At 52.4% G+C, this 15,964-nt stretch overlaps 1 protein-coding gene across 1 annotated transcript in view; it reads right to left on the bottom strand.

Annotated features, from left to right (window-relative positions):
• LOC140427352 (sushi, von Willebrand factor type A, EGF and pentraxin domain-containing protein 1-like) overlaps window positions 1-2,240 on the bottom strand; it is a 151,976-nt gene extending 149,736 nt beyond the window's left edge. The window contains exon 1 of the mRNA XM_072512902.1: window positions 2,167-2,240. Coding sequence (XP_072369003.1) covers window positions 2,167-2,169 — 3 coding nt within the window. The 5' untranslated portion in view covers window positions 2,170-2,240. The remainder of the gene's footprint in view (window positions 1-2,166) is intronic.
• Window positions 2,241-15,964: the final 13,724 nt, after the last annotated feature.

Raw genomic sequence — 15,964 nt, 5'->3', positions numbered from 1 at the left:
TAACCCTGTCCTCATCCAACATCCATACCTCAATTGACAAATGCAAAATCAGGGACAGCACCTTAATCGTTAATATTCAAAGGGCAGTCGCTGCATGCCGATTGGGGCCCCCGCGGTGATTCTCCGCGGGCGACCGGGCAAACTCCCGCCGGCATGATTTACATCTGGTACCACCTGGCGGGAGTTTAGACTCACGGCCGCAGTGGCAGTCCTGGTGGGGGGGGTGGGAGGAATCTGACTCCGGGGGGGGCCTCAGCGGCAGCAGGCCACCGATCGGGGGCCACCAATCGCCGGGCCATCATGATCTGGGGGGGGGGACGACCTACCTTCCTCTGCGTGGGCCTGCTGTTGGTGGCTCCGCCATGTCGGCAGCACCCACGGCGAAGAGGGCCACCGCGCGAATGCGCGGACCCGCTTGCAACCAGAGCTGCGGGCGCTCGCCGGGGCGACTCGATGGGTTGAATAGACTCCTTCTGCACTGTAGGGACTCTATGGTTCCACTGGGGGCCCCCACTGTATAGTCTCTCCATTCCAATCTCTTAGACAACTTTACCACTGCGCCTAAAATACCATGTCCTTCTACTTCCTAAGTAGTTTATTGAGTTCACATTTACTGCACTCGCTCCATTAATCCCTTCTGTTACTTCATCAAATGTCGATGAGCCAACATAATTTACTTCTAACAAAACCACGTTTGCTGTTCTTTTTGACCCATGAGTAAGAATTCATCTTGTCAATGTCTCTATAATAATCTTTATTGTCACAAGTAGGCTGTAAAAAGCCCCGAGTCGCCACATTCCGGCACCTGTTCGGGTACACGGAGGGAGAATTCAGAATGTCTAATTCACCTAACAGCACGTCTTTTGGGACTTGTGGGAGGAAACCAGAGCACCCGGAGGAAACCCACGCACACACGGGGAGGATGTGCAGACTCCGCACAGACAGTGACCCAAGCCAGGAATCGAACCTGGGACCCTGGCGCTGTGAAGCAAGAGTGCTAACCACTGTGCTACCATGTCTCTGATAGTTTTCCCATTACGGATGTTAGACTGATTGGCTGCAATTACCAGGTTTATCTATTATCCCTTTTGTGAACAAGGCTGTAACATTTACATTTCTCCAGCCCTCTGACACCTTCTCCATATCCAAAGAGGTTTGAAAGATTGTGGTCAGAACTTCTGCTCTCACCCTTCAGCAATCTAGAATGCAACCCATCTGGACCAGGTGGGTGACTTTCAATGCAGCCCACCTAGTTAGCACCGACTATCTGTTTTTATCCTATTCAAATCTCTATTTCCCTGAGGCAGCATTAACTTTATTATTTTAATTTGTGAAGTAATCATTCGGTACGCCAATCATGCCATCTGCCTCCACAAGAAGATTTCCTTTCTTCCCCTAATTACCCACCTATTTGGGAATTTCTTTTTGTTACCTGTTAATATTTCCTCAAACTCTCTCTCACTCGGTCCTTCCTTTAATCTCTTTCAGTTCCACTTCCCCTACTGCTGCACTCTCTGTATTCAGCCTGGCTTACTGTACTGTGTACCTGCAATCTATCATAAAACCTCTTCATTTGATTCATTTTAACATCTTTGCTGCCCTCCAGTTTTGAATGTCCATCTTTCCTCCTTATGGGAATGTGACGATTCAGGTGAACATAAATTGTAAGTCTAACATGTTTCACTACTATACCACTGGGTAATCATTCCAAAAACAGCACTCAAAATATTGATATGATTTTGTTTAAAAGCTTATTTAATCTTAGATCACATACTTTACTAAAACTATTACCCAGATACAATGCAAATAATCTGACCAGTGGTTCTGATAAACAGCTGACCGATTAACAAATCTACGTTGGCAAATGTACATCAATTTTCCAAAAGGAACAAAATTAATAGTAAATAATTCACCCATATCAAATGTAACGTTAATCTAGAACTGTGACCATCAGATATTAGAGTTTGCCGTTTTTTGTTTTATCCATGTTTAAAGAGTTACTGTTCATTTCCTTTGACAAATTTGTGAGTTACCAGTGTTTTAATTATTCTCCAAATTTCTGTCTGTCTCTTCAACCCAGCAGTACTGCGCTACCCGAATACTGCACTCTACAATTGTTGCAGGAGTGTCCATTTCACATACAAAGAGCCAGAAAACATAACTCACCATCTTTACTATGTGAGAGAATCCTTAAGAACCACTCTGAGCACTGGCGTGACCAAACGTTTATGTGTAGCAGCAGGAACACAAAGTGGAATCTATTGTGTGGATTTCCTGAAGAGCTGTTGATTAGGAACTTGCTCACTTCTGCTTCTTGTCTGACAAATCTCTACGGTTTACTGGATTTGAGTGCAGGCAAATACAGTGTGGAACATTTCAACAACTGTTTCTAGTTCTGTGAATTGTTGTCTGCAGAACTCACCTTATCTCAAGTTGCTTTCAATGATCCTCGCCACAAATAGGCAGGGCAAGAGAGAGCAGACAACGTCATATTGCTTCAATTCACCGGGGTTTTGCTGTTTTGTCTTTTCAAATGCAGTTGGCATTGTGTGTGAGCAAAACTATCTATTGACCGACTTGTTTCAAAATAATTTGCAAACTTAATAAAATAGAATATTGATGGATTAGTGGGTAAATTTACTTCATGCACTCCATCAAGTCACTTAGACCAAGAACATTCCATGTTCAATCCCTGATTTCTGCCGAGTTAACTGATTTCTTCAAGCTCCTCAGTTATTGGATTGCTACAAATAACATTGCTGGCCTTGAGAAGGAGTCAAATAAAAGTAGCCAGAGTTCCCACATCTGACCAATAGCCAATATTTCGCACTGGAAAGGTTTCTCAACGACTGGCAAGAGAGGGCAGAATTGGAATGATGCCCTGAGGCAGGTGACCTGCAGATTACTCCACATTCTTTCTCTTTTATGGAGTGGCCCTGGTTATCACAAATAAGCCTCATTATCTATTCTGCAGCCCTTCTGAGTGAGGGAAGAGTAATTGGGCCCTGAGATGTTAGTGAGATGATATCTGATTAGTTTCGCTGCAGTTGTGTAATGCCGTAGTGCTTGACTGTCAGTAGATCCTGGTGGAGGGGGGGACCCATCATTCAGGCAATGCCACTTCTTAACAGCAACAAAGAATGTCCATGTGTCGTGTTATTCACCCTGGGGTAACATAGACTGCAACAGGATGCAGATGAACGGTAAAGCATACACCAAACATAGGCGTTGGTTCAATACGATTTATTGAACTTCTGTAACAATGCACACAGCTGGCTGTGGGTTGACACTCTACTACTCTAAGGGTACTAACTCTAACTTACTAGACCACGCTAGCTCTGATCCACGTGTAGAAGGTGCTGACTGATATATACACCCTGACTGTCACTACAGTTGTCACCAGTGGAAAGAGGCGGAGTGCTGATGCCTCGTGTGTTTTATAGTTGGAAGCCCCCCTCTGGTGTTCTGTCTGGTGATTGGTTGTGTTCTGTCCTGCATGTTGATTGGCTAACCTGGGTGTCTGTCACTGCCTGGTTTTACCTCATGGGTGCATATTATGCATATTATGACACCATGGTTTTTCATGGGGCCAGATTCTTATCCTTAAATACTGCCTGGGAGACAGTCTTCCACTCCTGATGCGGTGCACTCACTTGCTACTGCAGTCTCTCCCAGCCATTTGCAAGTAACTGTGGGGTGGGGTTCATCTGCTCAGGACCTAATAACACACATCATAGAATTTACAGTGCAGAAGGAGGCCATTCAGCCCATCGAGTCTGCACCGGCCCTGGGAAAGAGCACGCTACTTAAGCCCACAGCTCCACCCTATCCCCGTAACCCAATAACCCCACTTACCTTTTTGGACACTAGGGGCAATTTATCACGGCCAAACCACCTAACCCGTACACTTTTGGACTGTGGGAGGAAACCGGCGCACCCGGAGGAAACCCACGCAGACACAGGGAGAATGTGTAGACTCCGCAGACAGTGACCCAAGCCAGGAATCGAACCTGGGACCCTGGAGCTGTGAAGCAACAGTGCTAACCACTATTCTACTGTTCCACCCAATGGTTCCTATGGTTGCGAAGTTTCAATTCAAATCTTTTCTGAACTTTTGTATTTTTTCAACAATTTACTGGTTGAGTTGCTGAATGATTCAGGTTTGACTCACTTCCACTTATATAAAGAAAAGTTTGATAAGGCCCATTAATGGTTGCAGGAACATGGGCCGAGATTCTCCGCCACCGGGATTCTCAGTCATACCGGCGCCCGGGGGTTTCCCGACGGCGTGGGGCTGCCCCACAATGGGAAACCCCATTGACCAGCCGGCGTAACGGAGAATCCCGCCGGCCGGTCGGGGCGGAAATGTGGCGCGTTGGGGCGGAGAATCCCACCCATAATGAATGATTACTCCATTCCCAATGGAAGTGATGTAGGTAGCATGTAAACCTTGTGCTTTTAGCTTGTTTCCATGACTGGCATGCAATCCAGCAGCTGCAGGCCCAGTAGAATGCCCAACTCTATGCAAGGCTGACACTAATTAAAGCTTGCCTGCTTGTCTTCAAAATACTCTGTATCTCTCTTAGAGGGGAGGTACATTCTAGCTGCAATAGGTGCTGTCAGAGGCTGGGGAAGAATCTCTGACCAGGAGGAACCTGGAGCAATAAAGCAGCAAACCAGAGGGAGGACTCCTATATACATTTCTGGAGGCCTGACTGCAGGAGGTGGAAAGAAGATATCTTTCTGCAGGATATCAGAAAGTCCTCCAAATATGCACTGCAAAAGCTGTGGGAGCATTTAGCCACAGAGGTTGTCAGCAGCATGGAAACAGTACCGGAAAAAGTTTAATGATCTCACCTGAGTGGTCAAGGTCAGTGAATGCATCTTCAGATATCTCGCACATTGCTCACTGAATCATGCCCCCATCAGCAATATGTAGAAAGCAGGACTTATGCCTAACATTCATTTGCTTCATCTCATGTACACACACTTAGCACTGCTGTAAGCCGCACAGCTTGCAGCTTCTCAATTCAGCTCTGCCAGGAACATCACCTAGATGCAATGCAACACATACACTGACACTCTTCCTTCTACTCTTGCAGGACAAGGTGGCACATTAACAAGAGTGAACAGGAAAGAACCAGCGGAATGCCCACGCCATCGTCCTTCAAAACATTGATTTCAGAGTGAACAATGACAAATGTGCGCAGGATTCATCATTTTTGTCCTAAATCAGTTCCCATAGCACCATCAGTACCAGCGTTACAGAGCCCAATTTTGCAGGCCTTGTCTACTCTCAATCACAGGTTGTGCATGTGTGACTGAAGGCATGGTTATTCAAGCTGCTGACGACACAAAGATAGGCAGGAAAGTACATTGTGAAGGGGGTATAAGGAGGTTACAATGGGACATTACTAGCTTAAGTGAGTGGGAGTGTTGGTATCTGGCAAATGGAATGTATTGTGGGCAAATGCGAAATTCTCAATTTTGGCAGGAAAAATATAAAAGAAGCTTATTTAAATTGAGAGAGGTTGCAGAGCTGAATTTCAGAGGGATCTGGGTGCCCTAGTGCATGAATCACAAAAGGCTAGTGTACAGGTACAGCAAGTAATTAGGTAAGCTAATAGAATGTTATCATTTACTCTGAGGAGAGTTGATTACAAAAGTAGGGAGGTTATGCTTGAGTTGTAAAAGGCACTGGTGAGATCTGGAGTACTGTATACAGTATTAGTCTCCTTATTTAAGGAAGGATGTAAATTTGTTAGAAGCAGTTCAGAGAAGGTTTATCAGATTAATTCAATAATAACAATAATAATAATATTTTTTGTCACAAGTAGGCTTACTGCAATGAAGTTACTGTGAAAATGTCCTAGTCGCCACACTCTGGTGCCTGTTCGGGTACATTGAGGCAGAATTCAGAATGCCCAATTCACCGAACAAGCACGTCTTTCGGGAGTAAACCGGAGCACCCGGAGGAAACCCACGCAGACACGGGGAAGAATGTGACGACTCCGCACAGGCAGTGACTCAATTTTGCCACATAACTAATCTATTCCAGGAATGACCACAAGTTTTGTTATGGAAATAGTATGGCAGGATGTGCAGACAGATAGAATAAAGAAATCCAACCACTGTTTTCCAAAACCTGTCACTTTGGAACACATTCAGATACAAACACTCCCTACCACATATCTCCAATAAACCCAAGAAGCCAAACTTCTCAGCCAGGGCAGTCTGTTGGAGGACAAACATTTACCACTTTAGACTGAAATGACAGATTCCAATCTAACAGCTGACACACATGTGCCCATCTCTCTGCATTAAAACTCACCCTTATTCCCACCCCAAATTATTCCTTTATGACAATTATTTATGTTCAAAATCTCATATCCTTTTTCCTATATAGATTCACATCATTTATGGCAAAGATAAACATTATTTTCTCTTTCATTGTAAATTCAATAACTTGTAAAGGCATGTTCCTTCATAATTAGTGAATATTACTTTTCAAATCGATGATTAAGACATCGGCTGGAATTCTTCCATTTTGAGACGAAGTGCAGTGGCGGGCGGCTCCTCTCCCATTGGCCAGAATAGTGGGGGGCCTTTTCAACACTTGGAACCTCATTAAATATGCACAGACGAGTTCCCTCTGACTCTCCTGGTGGGCCAGCAACTTATTTGTCTGCCCGCCCTCAGCTGACACATTCAAAGCTTCTGGGTGCCACACTAAAGTACCAGTCCAGTATGCTCGTAAGACTCTCTCCAACCCACATGTCCAGAGCCCAGAGGTAAAAGGCTAGCAGACTCAAGAAGGCAACACTGACTTTCAGCACCAGTGAGGCCCTATTTTAGAGTGTGCGGGCCCACTGGCATGTCCTCTAACCCAGGGGCAGCTCGAAGAAGCACACCAACCTCACCTCTCTGGTCTGGGAGGCTGTTGCACAGGAGGTCAGCACGGCTGTCACCTGCCCACGAAGCACCTTCCAGTGCAGGAAGCGAGTGAATGATCTCATCCATTCTGCCGGGAAAAGTCCTCTATTAGTCCCTCCACTATTAAACTCTCAGCATGGAATCATGCAGTAAAACGGCTATTCTCTTACAGATCTGTCACATCCATTAGCAGGGGACATATCTCAAAGCTCACTCTCACAACAATACTACCACAACACCACCATCCCAATTGCCTTGTTGCTCCAACTTCAATCTCTGTCCCCTATGAGTAGGGCACACCACACACAGGGAATGTGTATTTCATCCAGCCCCTGCTCTGTCCCCTCTCATCACTACACCAAGTTGGGTAGGAGGGTGAGCTGTGAGGAGGATGCAGAGATCCTTCAGTGTGATTTGGACAAGTTGAATGAGTGGGCAAATGAATGGCAGATGCAGTATAATTTGGAGAAATGCGAGGTTATCCACTTTGGTAGCAAAAACGAGAAGGCAGACTATTATCTGAATGGCCATAAATTTGGAGAGGGAAGTGCATCAAGACCTGGGTGTCCTCATACACCAGTCACTGAAGGTAAGCATGCAGGTGCAGCAGGCGGTAAAGAAACCAAATGGTATGCTGGCCTTCATAGCGAGAGGATTCGAGTACTGGAGCAGGGATGTCTTGCTGCAATTATACAGGGTCTTGGTGAGACCACACCTGGAATGTTGTACTTGATTCTCCCAAAACGGGGCTAAGTGTTGACGCCCTCGTGAAGACCGTGGAGTTTCACGACGGCGTCATCGGGCCCCCAGTTGGAGCTATTCAACGGCCAACAAGGGGCTAGCACGGGCAGGTCATGCACCGCATGACGGACCTGCCGCTAATTCATCGGTTCCGTCATTGACGTGGCGCCGTGGCTCCCGTTCCAAATTCTCCCCCCACACACAGCCGTCGCAGGCAGAGCAGCGCCGTGATTTAGGGATGGGGAGCCTGAGACCCTCCTGGACACCGTAGAAGAGAGGAGGCTTGTTTTATACACTGGACCGGGCTGTAGGACGGCAGGCACCATTGTTCATGCATGGGCAGAGGTGGCCGAGTCCGTCAACGCCATTGGGGCAGTGGCCAGGACAGCTGACCCGTGCCGGAAAAAGTTATACGACCTCCTCAAGGCAGCCAAGGTGAGAACCCAGCACTGTGCCCCTGGCACCAATCCCCCTACCCCCCACATACATGTGACCTCCCCCCCCCACGGGGACGGTCCCACCCCTATCCTGACCCACATGGCTGCACCCACACATGCCAGCCGCAATGGCCGGGTGCCCTGTGCACCAGTGCCATCAGAGACTCAACCCCTGGGCTTCATCCGTCGGGCCGTCTAATGCTGTCACTATTTGTGTCCCCCTCCTCTCCCCAGGTGAAGTCCGCGCATAACCGCTGGGAGCGGGAGAAGACTGAAGGGGAACCAGAAGACCTGCATCCCCTCAACGTGCCCGAGCAGAGGGCACTCAACATCGTCGGCGGGCCGGAAGAGAGGGAGGTCACCGATGCGGAGGTCAGAGGCACGCCACCAAGTGAGACACCCTGCCTGGTTGTGGCTCCTCACGACACATGTGTGCCCACCCTTCACCCCATCACCCCTCACTCCAGAAACCAACATCCCTCGCCCTTCCACTCTACACCCCACTCACCAGCTGCCCACACCACCTCACGCCTCACCCCTGTCCGCCTGTCTAACCATACATGCTGTCTTGTGTCTTACAGGATCAGCCAGTCCCATCCAGGGCCCCCCGCCCTCAGCCAGTGCCAGGTCCACTGCCCCTCAGGCACCCAAGCACGGACACGAGAGCAGCTGGAACACCAGCCCTCTGGCCGAGGCTACCCAGGACACCATGACCTAGGGGACAGGCACCGAGGACACCACGACCCAGGGGGCAGACACAGAGGACACCACGACCCAGGGGACAAACAGAGAGGACACCACAAGCCAGGGGACGGAGGCACAAGGGTCAGACGCACAGGACACCACAGCACAGGAGACCCCGGACTTCGGGTCCGATGAGGACATAGACTTTCCAGCACCGCTTTCTCCTACACCATCCACCATCTTAGAGACTGTCACCTCGGTTGTTCACCTTAGCGATGAGGCTTCTGGGACACTCACTGGTGCGCACCACACAGCCATACCTGTACAGCAGGTGGAGGTAGGAGCAGCCGAGGGGCTGAACGGTCGGAGGGCAGTCCGGCCCCAGCAATCAGCTGCCGCCCAGACGGGTCCCGGGCTCCTGGAAGATCCATTCCCATTCCACAGTGCAGGTGCAGTCAGAGACCCAGGGACCAGAGGAGAGGATGACGACCGGCCTGCAGCACCAACCTCGTGCAGGAGCAGGGAGTGGTGCTGGTCATGCGTGCCACCCAGGCTGAAACCGCACGGGTGGTGTCCGCAGTGGAGGCAATGAGAGCGACGGTGTCGGACATGGGTCAGGTGTTCCAAGCCTGGGGTATTCTGTGCAGGCGGGGGCCATGACCCTGGAAAAGGCAGCCCACTCACAGGCAGCCATGTGCCAGAGCCAGCTGCAGATTGCAGCGGCGCTCCTCAGCGTGGCCCAGTCACAGCAGGCCGTGGCTGAGAGCATCGGCGCCATTGCTCAGGTGCTGACCGGCATCGCACAATCCCAGAGGGACGTGGCACAGTCCCAGAGGGAGGTGACACAGTCCCAGAGGGACAGGGCACAGTCCCAGAGGGAGGAGACACAGTCCCCCCAGAGGGAGGTGGCACAGTCCCCCCAGAGGGAGGTGGCACAGTCCCCCCAGAGGGAGGTGGCACAGTCCCCCCAGAGGGAGGTGGCACAGTCCCCCCAGAGGGAGGTGGCACAGTCCCAGAGGGAGATGACACAGTCCCCCCAGAGGGAGGTGGCACAGTCCCCCCAGAGGGAGGTGGCACAGTCCCAGGGGGAGGTGGCACAGTCCCAGAGGGAGGTGGCACAGCCCCAGAGGGAGGTGGCACAGTCCCAGAGGGAGGTGAAACAATCCCCCCAGAGGGAGGTGGCACAGTCCCAGAGGGAGGTGGCACAGTCCCAGAGGGAGGTGGCACAGTCCCCCCAGAGGGAGGTGGCACAGTCCCAGAGGGACTTGGCACAGTCCCAGAGGGACTTGACACAGTCCCAGAGGGAGGTGGCGCAGTCCCAGAGGGAGGTGGCACAGTCCCAGAGGGAGGTGGCACAGTCCCAGAGGGACTTGGCACAGTCCCAGAGGGAGGTGGCACAGTCCCCCCAGAGGGAGGTGGCGCAGTCCCAGGGGGAGGTGGCACAGTCCCAGAGGGAGGTGGCACAGTCCCCCCAGAGGGAGGTGGCACAGTCCCAGACGGAGGTGGCACAGTCCCAGAGGGAGGTGGCACAGTCCCCCCATAGGGAGGTGGCACAGTCCCATAGGGACTTGGCACAGTCCCAGAGGGAGGTGGCACAGTCCCCCCAAAGGGAGGTTCACAGTCCCAGAGGGAGGTGGCACAGTCCCAGAGGGAGGTGGCACAGTCCCAGAGGGAGGTGGCACAGTCCCAGAGGGAGGTGGCACAGTCCCAGAGGGAGGTGGCACAGTCCCAGAGGGAGGTGGCACAGTCCCAGAGGGAGGTGGCACAGTCCCAGAGCGAGGTGGCACAGTCCCAGAGGGAGGTGGCACAGTCCCAGAGGGAGGTGGCACAGTCCCAGAGGGAGGTGGCACAGTCCCAGAGGGAGGTGGCACAGTCCCAGAGGGAGGTGGCACAGTCCCAGAGGGAGGTGGCACAGTCCCAGAGGGAGGTGGCACAGTCCCAGAGCGAGGTGGCACAGTCCCAGAGGGAGGTGGCACAGTCCCAGAGGGAGGTGGCACAGTCCCAGAGGGAGGTGGCACAGTCCCAGAGGGAGGTGGCACAGTCCCAGTCTTTGAACTACGCTCATTGATGTGGAGCATTCCTTTGCTCATGGTGAAGGAATGGAATCCGTTTGGCCACTGATGACTGGCATTCATTGTTCACCCATGACTCCCATTCACTGGTGGGCTGGCAGAGTTGACACAGTTGTACCCCTTTCTCTGTAGCCTTCACTCTCCAAAGCTGCATTCCTGGTTTCCCCAATGCAGCTTTTCAAAATGTTACACTTTAAAAATGCAAAATTATAAACCGAGCTTGCTCTTGCTTCCTGGGCAATGAGCTCTGAGTCCCGTGAAATTCACCTGGGCCCTGTCCACTGTAGTGGCACCAGCAAGTGAGTATGTGTTGCAAGAAGTAGCCCCAGAGCCCATCTTAGCAGTCCTCCCACACTTCATCATACTCCTCCCAGAAAGAACCAGTCTGCACACTGTGACTCCTGTCTGCTAGCCCCTGAACTTTAACAAGAGCCTTGGCATAGTCCCTGTTTCCATAGAGGACGACAGACACCAATGACCTTCACAAAGCACTGTAGTCCAGACCTGTTTAGTGTTGAAGTGAACCATCCCTAATGTGCCACACTATCATGCACCCATCTCATAATCTGCCATCTGCATGGATCCCCTTCCAGTAAAACATGTGCTATCCCATAAACCCCCTTGTTTGTCTTGCGATTCATGCAGCCTTGTCAGGGTTCAGCTTCCCTCCCTGTCTCCCCTCTGCTTCCCATTGTTCATCCTCTTCAACCACCTCCTTACCCCTCTGCCTGCTATTGTGAGCCCTTGACCTTCCCCAGCCCAACCCTTGAACAGCCTTCCTTCCACTTTGCCCCCTTGTCTTCGGCTGCCCACCACCAAGCCTCGCCCTCACCTCGCAACCAGCTCTGATCGAACTTCGGACTGTTCTTTTGGCGGCGGCACGAATCCTGCAGCACAGCACTGTCCAGATGGATACTGGTGTGTGGAGCCGGTGGGAGAAGGACACCCCTGCACTCCCCAACCCAAGTGCAGTCCTGATCTGAAACATTTACACCAGAGGGTCCATGGGTCCAACAGTACGGTTTTGTCCATGAAGACCAGCTCAGCATGGAGATGGAGGGCAGGTTCTGTTCTGCTCTGGCAACTTGTACAGTGCATAAGGAGCAGAGCAGCACGCTGGACTCACCTTGAAGTCTCTGGTGAACTGAGAGCCACCTTCATCAGGCAAGATTAAAAGGCCTGACGGGATGCTGACAGGCAGAATGGTAGCATTGTGGATAGCACAATTGCTTCACAGCTCCAGGGTCCCAGGTTCGATTCCCGGCTTGGGTCACTGTCTGTGCGGAGTCTGCACTTTCTCCCCGTGTGTGCGTGGGTTTCCTCCGGGTGCTCCGGTTTCCTCCCACAGTCCAAAAGATGCGCAGGTTAGGTGGATTGGCCATGATAAATTGCCCTTAGTGTCCAAAATTGGGGTTGCTGGGTTATGGGGATAGGGTGGAGGTGTGGGCTTGGGTAGGGTGCTCTTTCCAAGGGCCGGTGCAGACTCGATGGGCCAAATGGCCTCCTTCTGCACTGTAAATTCTATGAAATCTTCTATGAAGCTGTTTAATGAACATTCATGAGATGCAAATGACCAGCCAGCAGGAAGGCTGACCCAAAGTTCACCTGCCATTGGGAGAATTTTACACGGACGGGTTTCTACCATCTTGGGCGAGATTCTCCATTTGGGAGACTATGAGTCGGCTCTGTTGCCTGACGCCGGAATCGGGAAACGCGATTGGACGGAGAATCGGTTCCCATGCCAAAATTGCGGCGGATGCTGATTTCATGGCAAATCGCAATTCTCCATCACCTCGACAGCGGCATCAATGCGGTCCAGAATGCATGTACAGTAAACACCATTGGCATATCATTAGCAGACCAACACGGTTTTCTCTGGGGCCATCCCGATCCTCCGCCCACAATGGGCCGAATTCCCCATGGCGAGGTTCACTTGTGCTTTTCAAAATCATGAAATCGGCCTTGTGGCCAATGAGGGAGAGAGAGGAGCTAGGACAATGGAGAGTCATAGAGTCATAGATGTTTAAAGCATGGAAACAGGCCCTTTGGCCCAGCGTGTCCATGCCGCCCAGTTTCTATCACTAAGCCTGTATTTGGCCCATATCCCTCTATAGCCACCATCTCCAGCCTCTCCTTATAGTTCAGACTATCAAGTCCTGGTAGCATCCTCGTAGCATCTTCTGCACTCTTTCTAGTTTCACAATACCCTTCCTATAATAGGGTGACCAGAACTGAACACAGTATTCCATGTGTGGTCTTACTAAAGTCTTGTACAACTTCAACAATACGTCCCACTCCTGTATTCAATATTCTGACCAATAAAGCCTAGCATGCTGAATGACTTCTTCACCACTCTGTCCACCTGCGACTTCACCTTCAAGGAGCTATGAACCCGTATTCCTCGATCTCTTTGTTCTGTAACTCTCCCCAACTCCCTACCATTAACTGAGGAGGTCCTGCCCTGATTTGATCTCCCAAAATACATCACCTCACATTTATCCAAATTAAACTCCATCTGCCATTCATCGGCCCACTGGCACAACTGCGGGCTGCTGGGCCGGACACTGGCTGGGCTTGCTGGGGTGGGGGAGGGGCCCTGCCAGGGCTGGATGGGGGGGGTGACAGGGGAATGGGCCATTTTGAGGGTGACCCCCCCCCATGGGTATGGGCGGTGCCCAGGCACAGACCGTCATTGCCGTAGCCTGCAATGCAGCCATCTTGCTGTGCACCCCACTGACCACCCACCTTGGTGCCTGGTTTTACAAAGTGCCACCGGGCATATGGGTGCATCTACCCCGCCCACGCCCGCACCCCAGCCCCTACCCTCTACCCCACCACATCCCATCCTCTGCCATGTTGGGGCAGGGTCCACAGTTGCCAACCGGGATCACCATGTAGCCCGCTGGACCAGGTTTGGCACGGGGGTAAGCAGCATACTAACATGCCAGCCTTTCATCCCCTGCAGACAATGAATATTGGAATTCAAGCAGCAATGGTGGCCTTTCTGCTAGTCGCCGCAGCCCTGGGGGATGCCCTGTGGGTGTAAGAGCGTGTGCTGCTCGAGGAGTAGGAAGCTGCAGCAGTGGAGCATGCCCAAGAGGAATAGAAGGCAGCCACCTAGGATGGAGAGGCGGCCGCCCAACAGGCCGAGGAGGAGGTGTAAAGTAGGTGCCGCATGAGGCCTCGCATATACAGGCAGCGCCTATCGTTCGAGGACCTGCCGAAGTAGGCATGTCATTGAATACTCCGGCTGAGCAGGGAGACACTGCGACATATCTACCAGATCATGGCGCACCTGGCGCCGCAGGGGAATGGGAGAGGGCACCCGCTGATGGTGGCTATCAAGGTGACAGTCGACTTGAACATTTGCGCCAAGGGATTCTTCCAGACGCCGAGTGGGGACCTGTCTGGAATTTCACAGAGCTCAGTGCACAGGTGCATCCTCGCCATCACAGAGGGCCTATATGCGTGGTTGGCACAATACATCCATTTCAACGTGGACCGAGCCCACCAGGATGCCCGGGCAGCGACGTTCGCTGCCATCAACGACATGCCTCGGTTCCAGGGCGTTCAACGGGATGCATGTCCTCCTACAAGATGACAGGCTGCTCTATACAAACCGAAAGGGATTCCACTCGATGAACGTGCAGCTGGTATGTGACCATCAGCTGTGCATCATGCACGCCTGCGCCCAATACCCGGGCAGCATGCACAACGCCTTCATCCTGGCACACTCGACAATTCTTGAACTCTTCGAGGTTGGGTGGTTAGCTCCTGGGCGACAGGGGTTACCCAATGGAGTCGTGGCTGATGATGCCTACCCTGAGGCTGCAGAGCGACATGGAGACCCGCTATAACGCCGGCCATACAGCGACCAGGGGCGTGATCGAGCGGTGCTTCGGACTCCTGGAGATGTGGTTTAGTGCCTGGGCCACTCGGAGGGGCCGTCCAGTTTGACGCTGAGAGGGTCGCCGCTTCGTCCTCCATAATATCGCACAGCAGTGGAGCAACATGCTGGAGGAGGAGGATTAGCGGCAGGCATTGTCTGATGAGGAGTATACAGGGGCAGGCAAGGATGGGCAGGACATGGGGCCCAGGCAGGCAGGGGAGACCGCACAATTGTGCGCCAGGGCCAACATGCGAGGGACACTCTAATCACCTCCAGGTTCACCGACTTGGGTGGGGGGAACTGGCCAGGGGCATGGACACCACATCCCACCCCCACAAGGCCCCCCCCCCCCCCCCCCCCCCCCCCCCAGCCACCTCCCTGCCTATAACCCCCTCTGTGATACATACCTGCTGCACAACAGGGTGCGGGCCCTGGCTGACAGAAACAGCGGGCCTGGTCCATGGGATGGAGGATGATGACAAACTGCTCTGCGATGACTTTAGTGCTCCACATCTTTTGACAACGTTTGTCCTGTCCACATTTGCACTTTGTACTGTCCACCTGGGTGATCCCTGCATGCAAGCCGGTCATTCCTCACACGATGCCATCGGATCCCTGGGGTGGCGGTGGGGCAATGGTCGGGGGGGGGGAGGGGAATGGTGGGGTGCCCAGCCCACCCCAACCACAACGCCCATCCATTCCCCCACTACTCCACACCCTCTCTCTGGCCAGCCCAGACCAGCCCAACCCCCACACCAATCTGACAGAGCACCGAGGCAGGTTGTGACAGTGTGAACAGGTGTTTAATGTGCATAAATATATACAGATACGTGCCCTAGCCCCTATAACTAAACTGTGCCCTGCACCCGTGCCAACTAAACTGGTGTCTAACTTTCTGGCCTTACGGGCTCCAGACGGTACAGCAGGAGTGGAGGTGGCCTGCTGTGATTCCTGCCCTGCGACCTGGGTTCCCATTGGCGGGTGTCTTCTGGGGCGACCGGGCCTGGATTGGCTTAGCTGCTGCTCACGTGCCCCAGGTAATGTGGTGCCGCCCTCTACTGCCCACTTCCCACCAGATGCGCCAGGAACAGGAGGGGACGATCCGAGGCACTGTGGAGTTCTGGCACCTCCCCAGCGTCAGTCCCTGGCATGGGCCCCATCACCTCCTCCTACCTTGGGGTGCCCGATAGCCCCTGGGATGCTCCATG

Source organism: Scyliorhinus torazame, chromosome 7, assembly GCF_047496885.1.
Source record: "Scyliorhinus torazame isolate Kashiwa2021f chromosome 7, sScyTor2.1, whole genome shotgun sequence".
In the NCBI taxonomy this organism is placed as follows: Eukaryota; Metazoa; Chordata; class Chondrichthyes; order Carcharhiniformes; family Scyliorhinidae; genus Scyliorhinus; species Scyliorhinus torazame.
This window is presented reverse-complemented; position numbering and strand designations above follow the sequence as displayed.